Source organism: Pinus tabuliformis, chromosome 4_1 (genome assembly GCF_031772625.1).
Source record: "Pinus tabuliformis cultivar Carrire ecotype Pingquan chromosome 4_1, CPIR1, whole genome shotgun sequence".
NCBI lineage: Eukaryota > Viridiplantae > Streptophyta > Pinopsida > Pinales > Pinaceae > Pinus > Pinus tabuliformis.
In genome coordinates this window covers 839,844,574-839,867,081 of record NC_142303.1, presented here as the reverse complement: position 1 = coordinate 839,867,081, position 22,508 = coordinate 839,844,574, and the positions used below count along the sequence as shown (strand labels likewise).

Sequence of the window (22,508 nt, the reverse complement as noted above, 5' to 3'; positions counted from 1 at the left end):
TTAGCTCCTTGCTATTTGTGGGACAGGCATTGAGGTAGATATTCCATTTTTGCATCCATGTGTAGTTTTGTCTCATCCATGTTTTCTTTCTTTCACTCATGCCTTCATTGAAGATAACATTAGGCCATCTACCTACTCCCATTTGCTCAATTCTTTTTAGATATCTTATGAGCCACACCATAGCAATTGCTTCGATGGGAGTTCCTCCTGTTTCATTCAACATTATCTCATAAGGTATCGAACTTTTTATTTTGAACTTTCTCATGATCAAGCGTTTTTTGGATTTTCTCACTTTGTTTCCATTTGAGATGGGGGTGCAACTAGCCCACAATTCACACCCATATAGCATCACTGGATAGACTAGGAGTCCAAAAGGCACTTTAATCGTTTTCCAATCCCACAACTGTGCCTCTCTACCAATGTTGCACGAAGCGGGAGCGAAGCGGAAGCGGAAGTGGAAGTGTCATTTTCCAAAAATCTAGGAAGCGAAGCGTCCGCGGAAGCGTCTGCTATATATATATATATATATTTTTATATTTTTTTGCATTTATACTCAAAACAAACATCCCAAATACCAAATTAATTGTAGAAGACATGAAAACATGCATATTTTTGCATAAATCAAGATAGATATGGCTTCCATGATTCCATTGTAGTTACTAGTATGTACAACAATCATCTATATTCTAGCTATTACAAACATACATCAAATTTTTAAGCATATTATAAAACATAAAACATTTAAGCATATTATAAAACATAAAACATAGAGCATATTATGATTTATCTAGCAAGTGAGCAACTGTCAACATTTGTCATGTCCAAAATTCAAATAATAATGTTTACAAAATATGTCACTTGGTCACCGCCAAGCCAAAAAGGTTCAAAATTCAAATTCACAAGTCTACAAGTCTAATGAGTAATCTATGACAAAAAGTAGTAGATTGTGAATATATCTACTAATCTCTCCTCCTTCCACCACGAATAGAACGTGGTGGCGGGCCTCCACGTGGTGGCAATGAAGAAGATGGTGCCTGTGTAAGTCGTGGCACTGAAACTGATGAAGAAGAACCCCCTGCTGTTGGTGTTGAACCATGGAACCTAGGAACCAAGGGACCAGATGGGGGTGGGGGTGGTGGCATATCAACACGGTCATCATCATCCTAGAATCGCTCAAAAAATTCATGCAAAAAAAAAAACACTAATTAACAAAAAATTTAAAAACATGAATTAGAGAAATGCTTTATAAGGGAAAATTGGAAAATTCATACCACAATGGACATACCTGGATAAGAGCATCCTCTAATTGCTCTAGTCGCAACACTCCATCCTCCAAATTGGGCTCCTCTGGATTCTTGTCCCAAATCAACAAGTCTTTATTAGACTTTGCATCTTCACAGTAATGGGACAATAATCGCAAGTTGTAATGAACATAAACCAAGCTCTCTGCCCGGTCTAAACTCAACCTGTTCCTTTTAACACTGTGGATGAAAGAATAAGAGCTCCAACACCTCTCTGCAGAAGAAGTGTTTACCACCTGTGATAGCACCCGCAATGCCAAACTCTGTAGAAGTGGAGTACCCCCTCCATGCATGTTCCACCACTCAAGAGCAGAAAAAGTCTCTCGATCTTTAATTGCATGCATGCTCCCAAATGGACCAGTGTTGAGCGTATAGTTGCTCACCTGTCTCCGTACCAATGCAGCGTCCTCCTCATCAGGGATTAATTTACTCAATGCAGCCATATATTTTTCGTGAACCTCTTTATCTTGGTGTGGTTTTCTCCTGCTTCCCCCCCTAGGTGCTGGTGTTGAAAGCCATGATGGATGATAGTATTTAGGTGTCAAAACATATGCTAATGCATGCAATGGAATATTTAGCATTTCCCATCGGTTTTGCACCTCTACACGAATATAATTGTACAAGGTGGTATCTCTAGGCTCAACAATGTCTTTAATCTGCCCCAACATGCTATCCATTTGCTCATACACCTCCCCAATTACTGGTCGATCTGAATCTGCAAAATTGATCATGTAATAAATTGGTTTGGTGAATTGCAAAACATATTTAACCTGTGACCAAAAGTAACTGTCAAGAACAGTGTCCTTGACTGCATTAGCACCATCTGTGTCAGTGTTAATTTCATCCCATGTTTCAGCACACACCAGATTAGTTAAAGCTTGTCTCACCTTCACTAGCCGCCTAAAGGTGAGGTAATAACTAGCAAATCTTGTCTTTGCAATTTTAAGCAATTGCAACTTGGAGTAAGTGCCATAGAAGTAGTTTACCCTTGTATGCCCTGTGATGAATTTAATGAGCTGCTTCCCTTTCCTGTAAACCTCAGCAATCCACCCACAATCTTTGTGTTTCACAATATCATGCATCAAAAGGTTCAATGTGTGAACCAGGCACCCAGACCAAAAGATGTGTGGATGAGTACGCTCAATAATTTTTCCTGCTGCCTTACAATTTGCTGCATTATCTGTGATCACTTGAACCACATTATTTGGACCAACATCTTTGATTGATTTCAATAGGAGATCTGCAATGTTTTGTGCAGATGCAGTGATGGAGGAGGAGTCATGACATGCAATAAATACTGCACCACTAGAAGAAACACCAAGAACATTTATCAAATGTTGGTTTCTAATATTTGTCCACCCATCTGATACAATGGATACCCCAGAATCTACCCACTCATTTGTAAAACGTGTCAAAGCTCTTTGAAACCAAATTTAGAGGTTGCACTTGATTCATAATGAGTTTTTTGTTTCTTGTTTTTTTGTTGTGCAGCCATCTCTATTTGGATGTATTTTCTTCTTTCTTCAGTTGAAATGTTTGGGCAAATTTGTACCCCCACAGAACCCTTTTTTTCATCACTGTCCAGCACCCCACAAAGATGCCTCCTCAGACGGGTATATGAACCACAATATGGTTTTCCTCCATGACAACCATGAGGGCACACAAATTTGTAAGATCCACCACCCTTTCCCCCATCAAGTTTGGTCACATAGTTCCACAAGGGTGTTGATGTAGCTTTCCCATCTTGTGTTTCAGTGTCCCCTTCAAGTTCATCCCCTTCCTCTTCAAACCCTTCCTCCTCATCATACATTGGGTCACTACTATTAGGACCATCACCAATGTCCTTTTCTGTTTCTTCCCTTCTATTCCTCACCCTTGCCATCATTAAAACCAAGAGTGGAATGATACATAAAAGCCAAAAGAACACCATCTTGGAATATGGATATAGGTGGTGGACAACGGCAACATGTAAATAAAGGAGCAAGTAGAAACAATGGGAAAGAGTAGGAGAGGGAGGAGAAAAATACAAATTTTTTTTCAAAAAAACAAGGGAGTTTGGGGTTTGAACTTACCTCTTTAGCTCTTGTAGATGAAGTCCTCCAAGCTCTTGCTCCAAGCTCCTCCTCCTTCTCCTAGCTCCTCCTTCTTCACTCCTCCAAGCTCTCCTCTCTTCTCCTCTCCTTTCCTCTCTTCTCTTCTCTTCTCCAACTCTCATAAACTCAAAGTGAGAAAATGAGGAATGAATGGGGGCTTTATTCTTTTCATTCCTCACCTTAACCTCACCCTAACCCACCCCCTTAAGGTTGAGTTAACTTAACTTTAAAAAAAAATTAAAAAAAAATTTGTTTTTCTCCCTTGGGCGCGCCCCTTTCCGCCGAAGCGTACGGAAGCGTGCGTGAAGCACACGCTTCCTGCTCCGAAGCGCTACGCTTCGGCGGCCCGAAGCGCCGTACGGAGCGCGCTTCGGAGCCGGCGCTTCGGAAATTCCAGGAAGCGCAAATTTTTTTACGAATCGCGCTTCCTAATTTCCGAAGCGCGCTTCGGAAGGCGCTTCGTACTGCGCTTCCGTACGGGGCGCGCTTCGGAGCTTCGGAGCGGGTGGGGGGGGGCGCTTCGTGCAACACTGCTCTCTACATTTGTTTTGAAGAGCATATAATGCTTTCCACCCTCCTAAAATTCTCTTCTTTTTGCAGTCCTCCCAATTATGTTTGTTGTTGAAATCAATCCTGAGTTACTTTTACTCATTTACTTCTTCAAGAATGCTGCCTTCAAAGAAGAATGTGTGCTAGCTCTACTTCCTTTTATTAGAGAAAATCATTATTTTGGTCTTGCTAGTATTGACTTGCATCCCCACTGCTCTACAAAAATGCTCAAGGGCATATAAGTGCATCTGCAATCCATGGGCTGATTTAGCAATCAATACAAGATCATTAGCATATTAAAGAAGCTTTATCACAAACTCCCCCAACCGAACACCATCTCCACCTTGCAGATTTAGACACTCTTCCTGTTTATCAATATATAAACCAAAAATAGTAGGGGATAGAGGGCAACCTTGCTTGACTCCAATGTCACTTCTAAAGCTTTCTGAAATGCCCGTTAAGGTTCTAATTTTGACTTTCACCTCTTCATAAATTCTATGGACAACGACTCTATAATGCAAAGGAATTTCAAGTTCTTCCATTCTACGCCACAACTTATCTCTAAGGACTGTGTCAAATGCCTTTTTGAAGTCAACAAAGCAGCAAAATACTTATTCTTTGTCCCCCCAAACCTTTTCAATAATGTGTCTCAACGTGATACCATGATCCACTGTAGAATGCTTCGGCCTAAAACCCACTTGTCCTTTTGCCCTCTTTTCTTTTACTTTTGCCCACTTACTAATTCTATTTTCTACCATGCTACCGAAAATATTTGCAAAGAAAGGATTGATCATAATGGTTCTATAATTGGAAGGATTATTAATGTCTCCAATTTTAAAAAGGGGTATTGCTAGACTAGTTGTCCAGTCTCTTGGGAATCCCTGTTGAATAACGTTGTTGAATATTTCCATGATGTGCGGTGCAAGAGTATTCATTCCCCATTTTAGATACTCTGCTTGAAGTTCAACCAAGTCCTTTGTCTTTCTTGTTTCAGCGTCTTAATTCCAATCTCCACCTCCTGTAATGTGAAGAGCTTTGTAGTTGTGTTGATCCTCGGTGGAGGCCCAACCTCTGATTGTTTCTCATAGAGTTGCCTTGCATATTCGAACCATTGATTGGCTATAATATTATTTTCGATTTGCTTCTTCCTTGGTTGAAGTTCCTACCAGAAAAGCTTTGGGTTATTCTTGCCTAGATATATTAACTCTTCTTGCCTTGTTTGCATGAACTCATCTTTTTTCATTTTTAGTGAGCCATCAAAAGAAATCCTCGGGATTTTATGTCACGAGGAAACAAAAAAATGAGATGGAAAACGCACACATTAGGTAATGTAAATATCTGTTGTGGCCAAAACCAAAGCTGCGCTTTTACCATTCTCTAAGGAAGTTGTCTCGAGCTGACTTGGTCGAAGGGCGATGGTTTAATTATTTACATGCCGCATATTATAATGTTTAAAACTTGAATGTTTCTGATTTAGGTGGAGGAAGACAACATGTGAAGGGCTTATGTATATGTAACATGGCTTGAATCTGGTGGTTTTGGGCTTTGGCCCTTTTAAATATATTTTTTGTTTTTTTGAATTATGTTATTTATTTGTTATTATATTATTATTTAATTATGTTATTTTAAATACATAATTTTGTTTATTTTGAGTATGTTAGAATATATATTAATAAATAATTACATATTATTTACAATTTATATATAATGAATTAATTAATAATTAAGTAAATAAAAATTAGATTTACATATTAATGAAATTAATAATTAAATTATTTTTTTTCCGTGGAAAAAGTCCGTAATTTTATTCATATGAAAAAATTACATGTTGTAGATGCTATAAGCATATGCAGAAGGCTGCCCATGAAAGGGACAAGTTACAATAAAAAAAAGTAAAGAAAAATATCAGCAGGCCTATGTTTTTCTGCCCTTTTTCTTCTCCACCCTTCTCCAACCCTCCGATTCGGGAGTGGGTGATATTATGGCCAGCTGGTTTTCCAGTGTGTTCAAAGGTAGTTCCTTGTCGGATTTAGATCCATCCGATCCATGAGTTCTTTTTATTCCACTTACTTCCAGCTGAGGTTCTTAATGCTGTTGTATATTATTTGGCCCCAATTTAGCATCTGGAGTAGTTTCTTCCTGATTATATTTTTGTCCCGAGTAATTATTAGTTTCTGTTTGGTTCTCTGGAGGTTCTGATTGCATGTCCTCCTCTTCTTCCATCAGGTCGGTTTGCTGCCAACCCTTGGGCTTTTTTTGTTGTTTCTTTTTTCCTTTGGAGTCCTTTCTGGTCAGTAGGCAGTTGTATTGGAGATGACCAGTTTGCAGGCAGTTGCGGCATCTGAAAGCAGTATTCTCATAGTCGAGCGATTGAGTCCTCGATGTATTGTTGTATTCCAAAGTGATGTGATCAGGCAATCCCTGACTCAGGTCCACTTCAACACATACTCTGGCAAAAGTGACGATTCCCTTGCTAACTCTATCTTCATCTATTTTTAGGAATTTCCCCAATGTATTCCCAATCGCTGATAAAACTTTGTAGTGCCAAAAATGTAGAGTGACGTTATGGAGCCTCACCCAAACAGGCATAGTTGAAATTTTCATAGTGTTTGCATCAAATCCATCAAACCAGGGAGTGATGAAGAGGCCAGCATTGCCCCAAAACCAAGGCCCCTGCTGGATAATACTGTCTCGTTCTTGTTCTGTGCTGAAGCTAACAATGAAAAATCCCTTTGAGCAAAGGTGTATATCACAGTCTGTTGTCCATGTGGAGTAAATCCAATGATGCAGAGCATCGGATTTTGGCCAGAAACCATTAAATCTACAAATGATAGCATTATTGGATGGTTCAGTGTGTAGTTTAGTTACCTCTGGTAGATGTACTTGGAGCGTTGGGGATTCCATTTTTTGTTCCACTATATAGGGACCTGGTAACACTGGTTCTGGTGCTGAATTATGCTACATTTTTCCTTTTCCCTTGACAGCGTCTCGAAAAGAGCCTGTGTTTTTTGAGCTGTCTCCATTGCAACCACCACGCAGTCGTAGATTAAGAAATATGGTTGAGTCATTGTTGATACCATAATCCTGAAGTGGGAGGAGGTCCTGTAGACTGCGTCCAGAGAAAATCAGGTTTTGGTATTTGGTGGGAGTCCCAAACTGGTTTTTTATTTCCTTCTTTAGCTCCAGTATAATCAACCCCTTTTTGAGCCTCATACAGTGATGGCTGCCCTCTGTGTTTTTGATGAAGATATTAATCCGTTTTTCACCCACGTGTAATGAATCTGTGATTTTGGGGCCACAATCTGTAAAAATGGGCGATTTTACTTCAAACCCCACTGTACCCCAGCTTTTTATATATTGTCTACTTCCTGCTAGATTCAGATTTGGATTATGGAGGTAATTTTTTGTGTGCTCTGTCATAGTGCCAAAATCTATGTGGCCCGATGTGGTCAACCCCCCTTCCCGCGCACGGGATTCCTCTAGAATAGATTGGAGCCAGGACACTGTAAGTCCTTCTCTTATCCACTCGCGCAGCAAACAGTTGGTGTAAATCTGATGACAGGGGATGGTGCTGGCAGGACAGGAGGTGGTATGACGGCAACAGAAGTCGGCGAGCTAGGAACCCCAGCCACCGACCAACCGAGCAGTGGTAGAAGAAATCGTGAAAGGCGCTCAGGTAAAGAAAATTGGAGGACAAAACCCCCGCCGAGGAAACTGAGTGCTTGGAGGTGTGTATGCGGCCAAAAAAACCCATTTTGGAAATGAAAAAAACGAAATGTTACCTCAACCGGACGTGATTCTTTCCTCAGGAGAGAGGGAAAGCCTAGCGACCTGCGACCACCTTCGAGCGATCTATAGTGAGCCTTGGGGAAGATCCCAGCAAGTAGCAAAGGAGCGTTCGCCATTGAAAGTTCAGAGCTCGGTTCCCGCCCAGTTTCAATATGACTCAACTCAAACACTGTTCAACCTAGGGAGCTTAATAATTAACTTATTAAATTAATAAATAATTAAAATTTATGTTTACAAATTAACTAAATTTTAATTAATTAAAATTAAATAAATATAGAAATTAATTAATTTTATTTACATATTTAAATTAATTTAATTTATTCAATTTACAAAAAATTATAAAATCATAAAAAGCGTAAGTTGGAATGGAGCGAAATTTGAACCATTGGAAAGTTGATAGCAAAACAAAAGCAATGAAAATATAAAAAACAAGAAATGTGAAAATCAGCCAAAATAAGGAAAATTAAAGGATTCTAGGAGCAATATTAACAAAATTCACATGGAGAGCCCCATAATTATGGGGAGATGTTGAAATCTCGACACTATGATGGCTGCTATGATAGAACAATATGTTACATACCTTAGAATAGCGTCCATAGCAGATGGCCCTAGGAAGGAACAACAGTATCTTTAGTATCTTTACTGGCCACTGTGGAAGAGCCGTCATCTGAAATGCAAGTGTTAGTCCAGGTAGATGACCTCTACTTTCTTTGTTTATTTTTTCATTATTTCCTTCATGTTTCTACACACTTATGTTTTTTTCTTTTGTAATTTTTATTACAAATTTAGGGGTACGTAGAATTGAAAAGATATGGCTCTGTGCTATAGTGGTTACAATAGTGTGATAGTATAATGAAGCGGGTTCATGGTTAGATCTGCCATAGATTATAAGAGAATATATTAAATTTTTAATTTTTAATTTTTAATTTCTTTTATGTAAGATGCTTAACTATTTCTTCAAACAGTTCATCAGATTTATGGGGTGATTTTTTTTTTTGAATTCAATAATTCACAGTATTATTTTATATTACTAAGTAGATATAAAAATTGTTTATATTTTGTATTTTTTTTTTGAACTTTTAAACATTTGTCTTCAACATTGTTTTTTTTAAGGGTGGTTTACAGACACTAGGTGGCCGCTACATCCACGGGAAAATCCAGGCAGATTAATCTGAAGGGATCTACCCGCCGACCAAACAAGCAGGCCCTAACCCCAAGGGCGTCGAGGAGATTTGACCCCGTGACCTCTCAATTGGCAAGGTACTTAGCTACAGGAACTCGACCAACTGAGCTAACCCTTGGGGCTTGTCTTCAATGTTGTTATAAAGAAACAAGCTGCTATTAATTTTTGAGGGAATAACATATTAGATTTTTTTCTTTAAATTACTAAATTCAACCGATCAAAATATATTGTATTATTGAATCAATGTGTGCAAGTCTACTGCGGTGTGAAAAGAGTTGTAAGTTGTTGACAAGGAAATGTCTGCGTTGAGGACGATTTCATAGTTCATCTGCATCCGGAGTCCATTTTATTTTCCATATCTTGTCCTTTATTCAATAATTCTAAAACAATTAGTTATGTGTATAATTCATCGTTGCAAGTTGTGATTTTATAAAGTGAATAATGGTCTCCACACATTTGTGGCAATTAGGTCTGTTCTATTCATTTGCAGGGATTTTTTATTTATACCATTTTCCACAATTTCTTAGTGCATTTATTATTATTATTATTATTATTGATAGAAGTGTTGAATGTGTAAATTATAATTTTATATTTTAAGTTTGATTGGATGGGTAATATTAATTTAGTTTTTTGTTGATTGAAGTACAATAATTTCTACAACTCTTCATCTTGGAAGAGTTAGATGAAAATATGTCATTCCAATTGAAATTGAGACTAGCTCTTCAAATTTGATCACTAGCTTTGTTAGATCAAAATAAAAATATATTCCAATCCTGTTTCAATGATTAAGATATCTCCAATAAAATAGTTCTTAGTTTACAGCTCAATTACAATTTTTTTTTAAATATTTGACCAGATTGAGATCTACAACATTGAATGGATTCTCTAAAGGAAAATTAGGTTGTTTTGGCAGTGTGTATTGACACAAAAATTGGGGACTTAAATGATACATACTTATAATTGAATATTAGATATTCCTTTAAGCAACAAGTGCACTAGGATTTGTTACCTATCATATAATGTCTCGATTATTCTTTCCTCAGGAATATGGAGATTTGCATGGCAGTGCTCTTCTCAAGCTATTTCAAGATATTTATGACTGTCATGATGGTATGTATATCACTTAGTTTGTTGCTTTATTTTGGCATAAATTAGTTGTTTTACATTCTTTATAATTTAGGAAAGTAATTGATTTTATGCAGTAGGTGTCCTGCTTGATGCTTCCGGGGTATCAAAGTAATATTTATTTTTCATCTATTTTTTGTTCGTTGGTGTACACCCTACACGTGTCTGATACAATTGATTTATCTTAAAATGCACTGTGGATGTCCAGTAATGACTACTCAATAACTTTTATGGTTTAGGTTTGGGATTTTCCATCATCAGCTGTTTTCATCATCGATGTCTTTGTGCTTTCCTCCAATGCTGTTGCCGTAAATGGTAAATATCTCTGTTTTTTTCTGTCATGTTTCTAAATATTGCATTTGAATTTTTTATTGTATTAGTAAAACTAAACGCAGCCTCTAAATACTTAAGGTAACTTAACTGTCAAGACTTTTTTGGGATGATTACAAATTCTAACAATTCTTGGGAAAATGACACATTCTGATATTTCTAGTTATATATTCCTTGCCCCTATGCTGATTCTTTGACCCACAATGATTATTTAAGTCACACATAGATGACCATTTATACCTTCAAAATTAAATAGCCAAAACCAGAAACCAAAATAGTTCACATTTAGGTATTAAAAACTTTCCATTGTGTGCAGTCGATATATATGGGAATAATATATACACTCTTACCACTAAAAAACTCTAACGTTGCTTTATTAGCAATTAGGATTGATTTTCAACTTGAGCATTTTCATTGGCATTTTCTTTCTTCCACAGATGCTTGCACTGAGGACTCTTATCTTTTACTTTAACCATCTAAGTAGCAGTCCTACCCGTGCCTTCGGATTTTACAGGTGAATACTGCAAAAAAGAAATGTGTAGGTTCATATCTCAGGCAGTGAACCATTGACTTCACTCTTGAAGCTTTTCGTGGCTGTTATTGCCTACAAAGTGCATCTATTAATATGATATAGATGATGGAAACGCTGCATTCCTAGTCACCTATTTTGGGGTTGGAGATACCATTGGCACTCCCTTGACATGTTGTATCCTAAGTAACCTAACACGGGGATTCGGGATTCGTAGGATACGGGGATTCGAGTGTCGGATTTGGACACGTTGACCCCCCGGAACAGGACACGTAGGATTCATTATATATATATATATATATATATATATTAAAAATTAGATATTTCTTACACAAATTCTCATTAATGATACAAATTCATTGATTTCAAACAAATTGATAGATGTTAGTTTTACTGTTTACAAAGTAAGTTAGTAATATTATAGCATGCATAGTACATACAAAATTCAAATACATGTCACATAAATCATAAATGATAAATCAATGAATCATAAATTCTAAATTCATAAATGATAAATCATAATACATATTCAATTCATCAATGATCCAATAGGAGAAAGACAAGATAGTAAGATAAAGACACTGATAGCTGTAGTTTTCTCATTAAGTCATCAAATCAAAATGTGTTACATAGGTAGTGCAATGCCAATGGCAAATAGAAATAGAAAATGTAAAACAACTACAGGTATACAAGCCTCAAGGTAGTAGGTAGCCCATGACTCATGAGTCATCAATCCTCATAGTCATCATCAGAATCAACATCAATGTTCTCATCATCATGGTCACCACTGCTCTCCTCTGCATCCTCCTCCTCCCCTGTATCCATAGTCACCTCTGCATTTGCTAGTGTGGAGGATGACCCCTCTAGAATATCACCATCATCAAATCTAACAGGCTCTAGCATTGGATCATTGAGATCCATGTTGGCTAATGCCAACTCAACACTGCTGTCCAGAGCCATAACATCAGGAAAGACATCCCACATCTTTGTCTTTCTCTTCAACCACTCTTCCCTCTGCCTGTAAATAAGACGAAGGTTGGTGTGCACATACACCATTGTCTCTTCCCTGGACTACTCAAGCCTGCTTTTCTTCACACTATACAAATTTCCATATGTGCTCCAATTCCTCTGGCAAGAAGAGGATGAAGTCACCTGAGAGAGGAGCCTCATGGCCTAGGTTGCACGAAACAGGGAAACGGGTACGAGTTTCCGAAACGGGAACCGATACGAAACGCGACCTCCCTAAATTTTGGAAACGGGGAAACGCGAATATATATATATATATATATATATATATATATATATATATATATATATATATATTAGGACATTTAAGAAATATGTGCAATCATAAAGCATATATGATACATTCTAATTTATTACATTATGATAAAATTGTCAATTGTCAATGTATAAACTATAAGTCTCTAAATTTACATCACATTTACTCATGAATGATCACATAATGAAAATAGAAATATCCAAAATCAGCCACGAGAAATTTCTAATTTCTTGTCTCGTGCTTGATTGGGAGTCTCCTCCTACATAGTCAAACGACCTTAGTGCTCTTGATTAAATACAAGTTTCATACCCTAGTAGCCTACATGCTCTTCATTATTGGGAGTCTCCCTTGCATAGAGGGCTTGGTTCTCTTGATTAAATACAAGTTCCATACCCTAGTACATGATAAAATCCAATGGAAACATTGCAATCCCCCCAATCTTGAAATCCTGAAAAACAGATAAGTCTGCTGGATTTTGAGTGAGATCTAAAATTCTACTTTCTCCATATGAAATCCAATGAGGGCAAAACCACTCTCAAACATCCTGAGTCATTTCATGGTAATGTTAAAAATTTAAGTATAAGGATGAAAATGAAAAATAAAGGAGAATATCGCTTTTACTTTAAGAATTTAACATTATCATGAATTGCATATCAACACTAGGGCAAAAGTTCACTTTTATAACTTTAGACAGGCATCTAGAAGCAACTAGAAGTCACTAGGATAACCTAAAAATAAATTAGAAAACAAATTAAAAAAAAACACAAGTAAAAAGCTGAAACGTGAGTCATATGGCCTTGAAACACGTTTCAGTTTCGTGAAACGTCGCAGTATGGCTTGAAACGCGTTTCAGGGCCGTACCAAATGCGTTCCAGTGTTTCGTACCCGTTTCCGTATGGAAACGCTCCCTTGCCATACGTTTCCTGCAACATAGCTCATGGCTAACTGCTGAAGAGGAGGGCTTGTTGCCCCATGATTTGCCCACCAAGAATAGGGCTTCTTAGCCCCCTTGTCTCTAATCACATCATATCCTACAAATCGACCAGTGCCAATGGAAAACTCTGGAAAGGCATTCTCCACCTCATTAAGCAATGCTCTATCTTGAAAAACCTGCCTGAATGCATCTTTCCTCCCCTGTGAGATTTCACCATCCACGTGAGGAGGGAATCTGCGGGAAGGTCCACCATTCAGCCACTCATGGCTGTAGTATTTTGGGTTCAATGAGTGAGCCAAACAATGTAATGGTGTGCAATTCTTGTCCCATCTTCTGACAAGAATATCCTGTATAGTACCACAGAAGGCCTTTGGTGATGTCTCATACTCGGGGCACTCACTTTGTAGAATAATGCTCCTCATAGATTCAATCATGGAATCCCATCCGTCATAAACCTCTCCTAGGATGGATTTGTTTGTATCTGCAAATTGAAGAAAAGAAATGATAGGGTCCATGATCTGAATAATTAGATCTACCCTCTCCCACCAAACATCATCTAGCACTGTGTCCTTCACTCTGTTAGAGGCTACTTGATTTGTCTTTCTCCAAAAAGACCAAAACTCAAAAATAACCATGGCCCCAAGAGCGGTCTTGACCTCCCTCAACCTCTTCAACATGATGAATGAAGAGACAAACTGTATATCAACAATCTTCAACAATGATAGATTGTTGTACTCCTTGTAGATAGTGAGGGCATTTGTATGATTTTGTACAAAGTTACGGATATGTTGTGCATCCTCAATAATGTTACCAATCCAAAGCACATAAGAAGCAATGGATTTTAGTGCTAGGTTCAATGAATGGACAATGCAAGGTGTCCAAAACATTTGTGGATATTTAGCTTCCACAATCATGCCAGCAACATTGCAAACAGGTGCATTATCTGTAAGATTTGCACACAAGAATCAACACCTACATCTTCAATAACTTTAATAAACAACTCACCCATATATTGTGCATCTTTGTATTCTCCAAGTGTATCCATAGCTTTCAAGAAAACTAGACCATTCAAGGAAGACACCATGAAGTTGATGAGTGGGTGTCATGCTGGATCTGGCCATCCATCAAAAGCAATGCTAACCCCAGATGTTGGCCATGATGCTTTAATAGGCTCAAGCATTTTTTGCAGCTCTTTTTTTGCCTTCGTCAACAATGTGGTTCTAAGCTTCCTTGAACTAGGAGGCACATACCATGATGGAGACCCGTGAGTTAGAGCTCGACACATCTCAATAAGTAGAGGTGAGCGTGCAACATTAAAGGATATGATGTTTTGATAGAAAAAGAAGGCACTGGTGAGATCAAGTTCTTCCCGTTTCTCTTTTTGAAAAATCTTGTCCATTGGACCAAGTGAAATTGCCTTTCTTTTCGTTGCTTGTCCCCCAATAGAACTCTCAAATGGAAATTTGGTGGTGCCTTTCCTAAAAAATGGAAGGGGGTCATCATTATTTGTTTTTCTTGATTTTGCAGCCACATTTGCCATACCAACAGTGAACTCTTTTTCCATTTCTTTCCTCTTTTGTAAAGGGACAACTATGCAAGCTCCAACTCCACAACCTGGTAAAGCCAACAAATGGCCTTTCACACGAAAATATGTGCTTTTGAAAGTACCGTGGCAAAAGTTGCATCTCCAATGCACATTGCCTCCTCCCTTCCCTTTACTGCTTGGCCCATTCTCTCTTGGGACATATTTCCACAAGGGATATTTCTCAATGTTACTTTTAGGAGGAAGTCTTCCCTCAACATTACTTGCAGCAGACTCTGATGATATTGGGGGAGGAGGGGCATATCCAATGGGGACATTCTTCCCCTTCCTTTGCGCCCTACTTGCTTCCCTTGATTGAGCCATGAATACTTAAAAAAATAAACAAAACATACACAAATCTGTAAAAGAAATGCATCTACAAATTGCTGTAATATAAATGCAAAAAAATAGAGATGAAATGCACTTACTTGGTGCTTGAATCTCTTTGAAAGCACTCCAAACCCTTGGCTCCTTGCTCCAAACTTCTAACAACAAACCCACAACTCACTATTTGCAAAAGGAATGAGAGAAAATGGTAAAGAAAAATAGGAATGCGCTGATTTTAAAGGCCCACAAGTTCCTTTTCGCCAGATTCGAATCTGGTTTTCAGGTCACGTTGTGTCCTAACGGGACACGACCTGAATTCGAGTGTGTCCTGAATTTAGGATTCGAATTAGGGCGAATCGTGTTCGATTCGTAGGATTCAGACACTTGAGGAAAATACAACGAATCCGGTTTCATAGGTTGTATTTGATGCAATATATGCCCCCTTTAACTGCTTCTGATTTATGGTGCATAGTAAGATTTTTTTTTTTTCTCAGGTTTTTGTTTCAAGTTATCAAAGAATTAGTGAAATCAACTATATTTTGCAAGTTTGTATCCAACCGATAAGATAAGATAGATAATTTTATTAGTGCCTACAAGTAACCACAACTAGGCTATGGAACTACTAAGTACAACAATGTCAATACAAAGTGGAAGTGCAAAGGCCACTCCTATAAAAGCATTATAAAGCCATATAGAAACTGTAAGATCAAAGATGTAGAATCTAAAATCTAAAGTCAAAGTGTAGAGTACATAGCTGCAATGCAGATACAAATGTGCTAGCCCTGCTGAGAACCAAAGCCTTGGGGAGAATTCCATGTGTTGAATGGTGTCGTCATTGATGTGAAAGTCAGTGGTTGGTGAGTGGCATGAAGAGCACATCCCCTTTGGAAGCAATGAAGATGAGAAGGCAAGTCTTGACGATGCCTTGAAGAAGCTTTGGCATGAATGCTTTTAATGTACGTCATATTGAAATAATGGGAAGTACCAGCCAAGAAGCCCCACACTTTCCCACACTTGTTGAGGCAGTTGAATATGAAATTGCATGCTAGACCATCAACAATTGATAGTGTTCGTCATGTCATTTCCAACAATGGGTGGCACACCATGTGGCTCCTCTTGTTTGAGGAGATATGCGCATTTGAAGATAGTGTGCCCCAATGCATGGGCCAATTCACCCAAAGCCAACAAATAATAATAACACAAATCATAATGACATGACCTTCACCCAAGCAATTATGACTTGGCTCATCAACAAAATTATCATGCTCAAAAGGAGGCCCAATTTAGCCCTAAAAAGAAGCAATTTTATTGTTGTAAAATAGTTTCATGAGAAATATAAAGTCGGCCTCATTTATTGAGGGTATTTTTAATTAAAATTAAACTAATCGACAAGTCACCCCCCACTTAAGCCCCTTGTGGCAACTATAAAAGGAGGCAGCCATCTGTTGAAGAAAGTGTAGGTAGGTTCGGTATCTACAAATGTAATTTTGATCTTTGTACTTGTCAAGCAAAGGAAATATCATTTTTGTACATAATAAGAATGAGTTTCTTGCTCATTTCATAGGTCTAGGAAAGTCAAAGAGTCAAAGTCATGTATAAGGAGCTCTTCTTGAGCCTATGTGTAAATGTATACTAGTCTAAAAGGCCCTCCAAGACAAGCACAATCCTCCTGAAGACATCAACTAACAAAATGATGTAAAACACAGTCATGTCGGCCTGCAAATATATATAAATGACAAGTTGGCTCAAATAATAGACACATCCTTTCAATGGACACGTCGGCTAATTATGGAGAACGAACTACTATAAATACCCAGCTAGGGTATCCACAAAATAGCAGTGAAGAACTCAGACTTGTCTGAGATTTTCGGAGGTCTGTCACAGGGTAATTTTCGTATGGGTACAGGTCAGATATCCGCATTACAGGAGTAAGGATACCTCTGCAACTTTGGTGGCAATTACAGTCTCCTCATGATTACAGTCTCAACATGCTAAACACAGTCACTGTGTAAGATATTCTCGACATACTTACTGTTATAGTCTCGGCATACCTATGGATGGAGAGATACAATCTCGACATACTTGTAATGAAGAAGATTTATAGTCAAAGTCTCGGGATAGCTGTAATAAGAGAATCTTGGTGATCAAACAGAGAACACAGTCATAATCTCTCATTCTGAACACAGTCATAATCGAATACAGTCATAATGAATCTTGATGATCCCATCGTAGCTCACTCAGTCTCGGTGTAATTGTGATGAATAGATCTCTCAGTAACATACTCTGACACAACATACAATCTGGACGAAGTTAAGTTCTTGGTCTCTGTTTGATGAAGACATAGTTACAAGTATCAATCATGAAAAGATCTCAGTGAAGATGTGACAATGAAGGTGCAGTAATGATCTCGTTGTTATAATGAATATCTCAATGAAGGTGCAGCAATAATGACTTCGGTGAAGCAGCAGTGATGATGATCTCAGCTATGATGAAGAAGAGGATTGGTGTCTTGGTCTTGGAGTGGCATAATAGGTCAAGGGTCATGGTCTTGGTATTTGTCAATTGGAATCTCTATAAGAAGAATTTTGTGCGGGTTTTCCTCTCCAAGAGGGAGAGGTTTTGGCCCTGACAGAAAGCCAAGCATCTTGTGTTCTTGTCTCTTTATTTTGGTAGCTATTTGGTGAACTAAAGAAGACACATTCTAATAATAATAAGTGAAGATTGGAATAAGAAGAAAAATTGAAAACACCTCACAAATAGTTATCATGCTAAGAAGAATCACATTAACTACATTTGCCCTAGATTCTTCAACACCATCTGCCTTATGTATACACATTTTTTCTCCTCATCACAAGCTCTGAAATTATCAACACAGATCAGTAGGATAAGGTGGAGCGAAGTTCTTTGTTTTTGGGGTGTATTTTGCCTTTTTCATCTCTGGTTATGGCTCACTGTTCAGTTATTACTAGGCTGAGTTTCTAAGTCCAATATGGGCCTGATCCGAGGCCATATCTGTAGCAATCAAGTAATCATTTTGATTTTTTCATGATGATTAACGTATGGTTGATCTGGTCTCCAAAGTAAATTGATTCAGTCATCAAAGGCAAAGTGAAACATAATTGATTGTTTTGATTTGGTCCATGGAGGTGGTGCATCGTAACTCTGAGGTGGAATTGTAATGTGACTTAGTGTGTGCATTTAAAAGTGGAATTGGTCTTCTTGTACAAGGTTTTTGAGCAAACTGAGTCAATGGCACTGAGATAGATCGAAGTGACGATGTGTGTATGGTTACCTGCGTGTGAAAAAAATTGACAGTGCGAATTGTTGTGCGTGTTACCTCAGCACTGGTGCGATGGAATGGCTTGAGCAATTAATGGTTTTGTCGTAGACTGAACAGAGTGTGATGAAGTGCGGGTTGAGAGTTGAATGAATACTCCTGTACAACGGAGAAGGTGTGATCTCAATATCTGAGCGATGGCATGATCATGATCTGTCTTAAGATCAACCTTTGGATTGAAGTATTAATGCTTTGATCAATTTGATTAGCAGAAAGCATATGGTCTGTGAGTTGTAAGATCATAATAGAGATGTGATCGATCTCTTAGCCTGGTACATGTTTTGGCCCGTGAATGGAGCACTTGGTGCATTAGAGTAATGTGTTTCAGTGTGTTCGCTCATGTGTAACACTGGTGAAGAAAATGACTTGTGTATGATCTTGAGCGATGGTTTGTAACTGTGATGCATTGGAAAAAGTGTCTTAGTTCAAAACAGAGACAAAGGAGCAGAGGGTTTGCTAGTCAGACTCTTTGATCAGTGCTAGTGTGGATTATGGCTGTGTGTGATGAGATATGTTGCAGTCTGAGATTGTGCAAGCATTGTTGATGATAGAGGCAGATTTGATATTGCAGAGTAGTTTATTATTGTTAGTGCGTATCTATGTCAGGGTTTGGTTTGTATGCTGCATTGAGTTGCAATCATGTTTGTATGCTATTGAAGCTGCCAATATATGGTCATGAGCTTTGTAATTCCATATTACTACTAGGAGTTGCCATTGAGTCTTGTTTATGCTGCTATGTAGTGTTGAGCAATGTTGATATGTTGTTGTGTGAGGGTGCCAATTTGAGTATGTGTAGATGCACTTGATCCCATTGTATATGCCGAGTGGAGTGGTAGCTTGCTAGGGCTATGTCAGTGTGTGGCAAAGAGTATATTGTGTTGATTTTGTAAGTGTAATAGAGACTAGCACAATATTTTTGAAAACTTGATAATTGCTTTCAATGTTTATCTTCTTTTAATTATTCCAATATATCATTCAGCGATTATACTTCAGAAATTCAACCATGCAAGAACAGTAGAACAGTAGAGATCAAAATGCACAAAGAGAAGGCAAGAGTTACCCCGAGAAAACCCATAAGGGGAAAAACCCAACAACCTTTTCAATAGAGAAATTCTTCTGTTCAACAAGAGACACACCTAGACCTACTAGTCATCAACTAGATCACACCTAGTCAAACCCTCCAAGTCAAGCCAGTGGACTTGATCTAACACTTTTCTTTACTTGATATAACCTAGAATTTCGGCCCTCTTGCAACTGCTAGAATCCCTGAATTTCGCCCCCCATAAATTGCCCAGAAATTTCAGCCCCTGCAACAAAAACTGCCCAGAAAACGGGAACTACAGAGAGAGAGACTATCCACACATTTGGGCTTGAGAGAGAGAAAGAGATACAATTCATCCTTCTATTCGTCCTTCTTTTCCTTCTTGTTCTTCGCTAGGATGCCCAAAAACTGTCTTCTTGAGAGAATGTGAATTGTTGGTGAGAGAATGAGGTCGAGTTGCCTTTATATTGTGATCTGCTGGGTCGAAGGGGTTTTTTCCTTTGCCTAGGCTGACTTGACTTGGAGGGAGGCCGACTTGACAAACTTGGAGCCAAAAATTTCAAATTCAAAAATTCAAATTTTCTTCTTTCAAAAGTCCAAATGGGACTTGACTCAAAATATAATTTTCTTTTGACTCTAGCATTTAAAATATGCTTTACAATAATCAATATAAATACATCAAGTGGCCAAATATACATTATGAAGACTGACCATAGTTACAAAATTCAACACTCCCTCTTAACTAGGGAGGTATTCATAATGACTGTCATAGATGTTCAAAAGTTGACAAATTTATCTAAGGAAAATGTTATATGAAATCATCATCAACATCATTATTATTAGCATTGTCATCTGCGATAAGCATCCACTAGTGTCCATATCCTGGTTGTTAGTTTTTGGTAGACCGACTATAGTTACAAAATTCAACACTCCCTCTTAACTAGGGAGGTATTCATAATGACTATCATAGATGTTCAAAAGTTGACAAATTTCTCTAAGGAAAATGTTATATCAAATCATCATCAACATCATCATTATTAGCATCGTCATCTGCGATAAGCATCCGCTAGTGTCCATATCCTGGTTGTTAGTTTTTGGTAGCATTGAAAGTGATCTAGACTTGAAAATTGGTGGAGAGGCTAAGGCACATGAGTTCTAAAGAAACTAGAAACCGTTTGGTGAAATTCCACCCGGATTGTATTTTATTAAAATAATTAATATTTTTAATGGGGTTTCTAAGTCTAAACTTAGGGAAATTAAAATATTAATGGGTATTAATCAAAATATGAGTGAAAACGATCTAGAAGGCTGATCAAGTCATGTTTTAATCCTAGTCGTTGATTAGAGACTTAATCTCGACTGTTCAAGACTCAACATGAAAAGTATAAAATGGAGGCTTGGGGTTCATTTGGAAACAGAGAGAGAGAGAGAGAGAGAGAGAATTGATCTGGAGTTCGATTCTTGGGGCTAGGAACCTGAGAAATTCGAACTAAGTGATCATTCAGCAGCAGAGGGGCAATGAGAATCCGGGAGAAAGACTTTCTGGAGAATACTGATAGAGATGAGGAGAGAGCTTGCAGAGAGGCAATGCAGTTGCTGAGAGATCTGACACTGGGCCAAGCCGAGCCCACGCAATCTTGACGCAAAGCCAGGAGGGCCAATGTAGAGCAGAAAAACTATCTGTCAGGCAGAATCCATAACTGTCGGGAACAACTAGAACTGCCGAAACAACTGGAATAGCTGACGCAGAGGGAAGAGAAGTTGACATAGGGCTGACGCAGAGCCTGAAAGGCTGACGTAGAGCCTACGCAGGGCCAACACGGAAATAGCCAGGGTTAGCCAGTGTTGTGCTGGATCAACCAGAATTCTGCTGGGTGAAGTGAGGTAAAACTCACTCAGATTTCCCGTCAGTATATTCTTTGTAAAGGATTGCTAGATGAGCATCCCAGATTTGTATTCAGATATTTCTCCTGCATAATAATAAACCCTCAGAACTACTGACCGCTTTTCTCGTATTGGGTTTTTCTGGGGACTATTGTGTCCAAAAATAAGTGTGTCCTATGTATCTTGTTCTTTGCTCTGTTTTCTATTTCATGAGATCAAATATTCAATTAGTGTAGGTTGCAGAAGTAATTTGCTTAAGTATTTAGAAGAATAACTTGATGAATGTAATTTAAAAATCAAGTAGGTGAAGTAGATTCAAATTTGATGCAGTATGGGTTCCTTCAAAGTGTAAGAATTTTCACACTGGTTGGTACCTAACCCATGGCTTATCATCAACATATCAGGAGTCACTCTCTCAGAGTGATCGGTCCTCAAATCTCAAGGCCTCTCACTAGGCCAAAATGTTGAAACTCAACCCTATTGGGGAGTATTAACAGGCACTCACTCAACCCTCTTGGGGAGAACTCTTGGTTCTAATGCTGAAAGACCTCACTCAACCCTACCTTGGGGAGTGATTGGGTCTAGATGCTACAAGACCTCACTCAACCCTATCCTTGGGAGTGACCAAGTATAGATGTTGAAAGACCTCACTCAACCCTTACTTGGGGAGTGATTGGGTTTAGATGTTGTAAGACCTCACTCAACCTTATCTCAGGAGCATTCTGGGCTTCTCAAACCATTCTCCCTATTGGGAGAATTTCCATCCATGTTGTTATCCAGTCAACACTTCCTCTCAACGAGTGGGGTAATCTCCACAAGCCCCAACTTGTCTCTCAAGTACACGAACTTCTCTCTGGGCAACAACTTCTTCAAAATATCAGTGGTTTTCTCATCATTGAAGATATACTTGAGTGACCCTTATTTCTCTTCTTTGTACCGTGTTATGGATGTAGTGGTACTTGATCACAATGTGCTTTGACTTGTCATGGAACACAAGATTCTCTAAAAGCTTCACACAACTTCGATTATTGTTGACACCTAATCTGTGGGATTAGGTAAACTGATGTAAATATTGTAAATAGTAAAAATAAAAGGAAGTTGGAAGATGAAGAGACATTGGAAGATGAAACCCAATAATCTCTCTCTCCTTGTATATAATCATATGCTATCTTAATGAAAATGCAACAAGTTATTCATGGAGTTATAGTTGGCCTGACATGG

At 38.3% G+C, this 22,508-nt stretch overlaps 1 protein-coding gene across 3 annotated transcripts in view; it reads left to right on the top strand.

The window, feature by feature from the left end:
- Positions 1-22,508, top strand: part of LOC149178831 (protein ARV 2-like) — a 434,005-nt gene that overhangs the window by 290,236 nt on the left and 121,261 nt on the right. For all 3 annotated transcript variants that reach the window (XM_089420450.1, XM_089420452.1, XM_089420451.1), the window contains exons 8-9: positions 9,959-10,025; positions 10,280-10,355. In XM_089420450.1, coding sequence (XP_089276576.1) covers positions 9,959-10,025; positions 10,280-10,355 — 143 coding nt within the window. The remainder of the gene's footprint in view (positions 1-9,958; positions 10,026-10,279; positions 10,356-22,508) is intronic.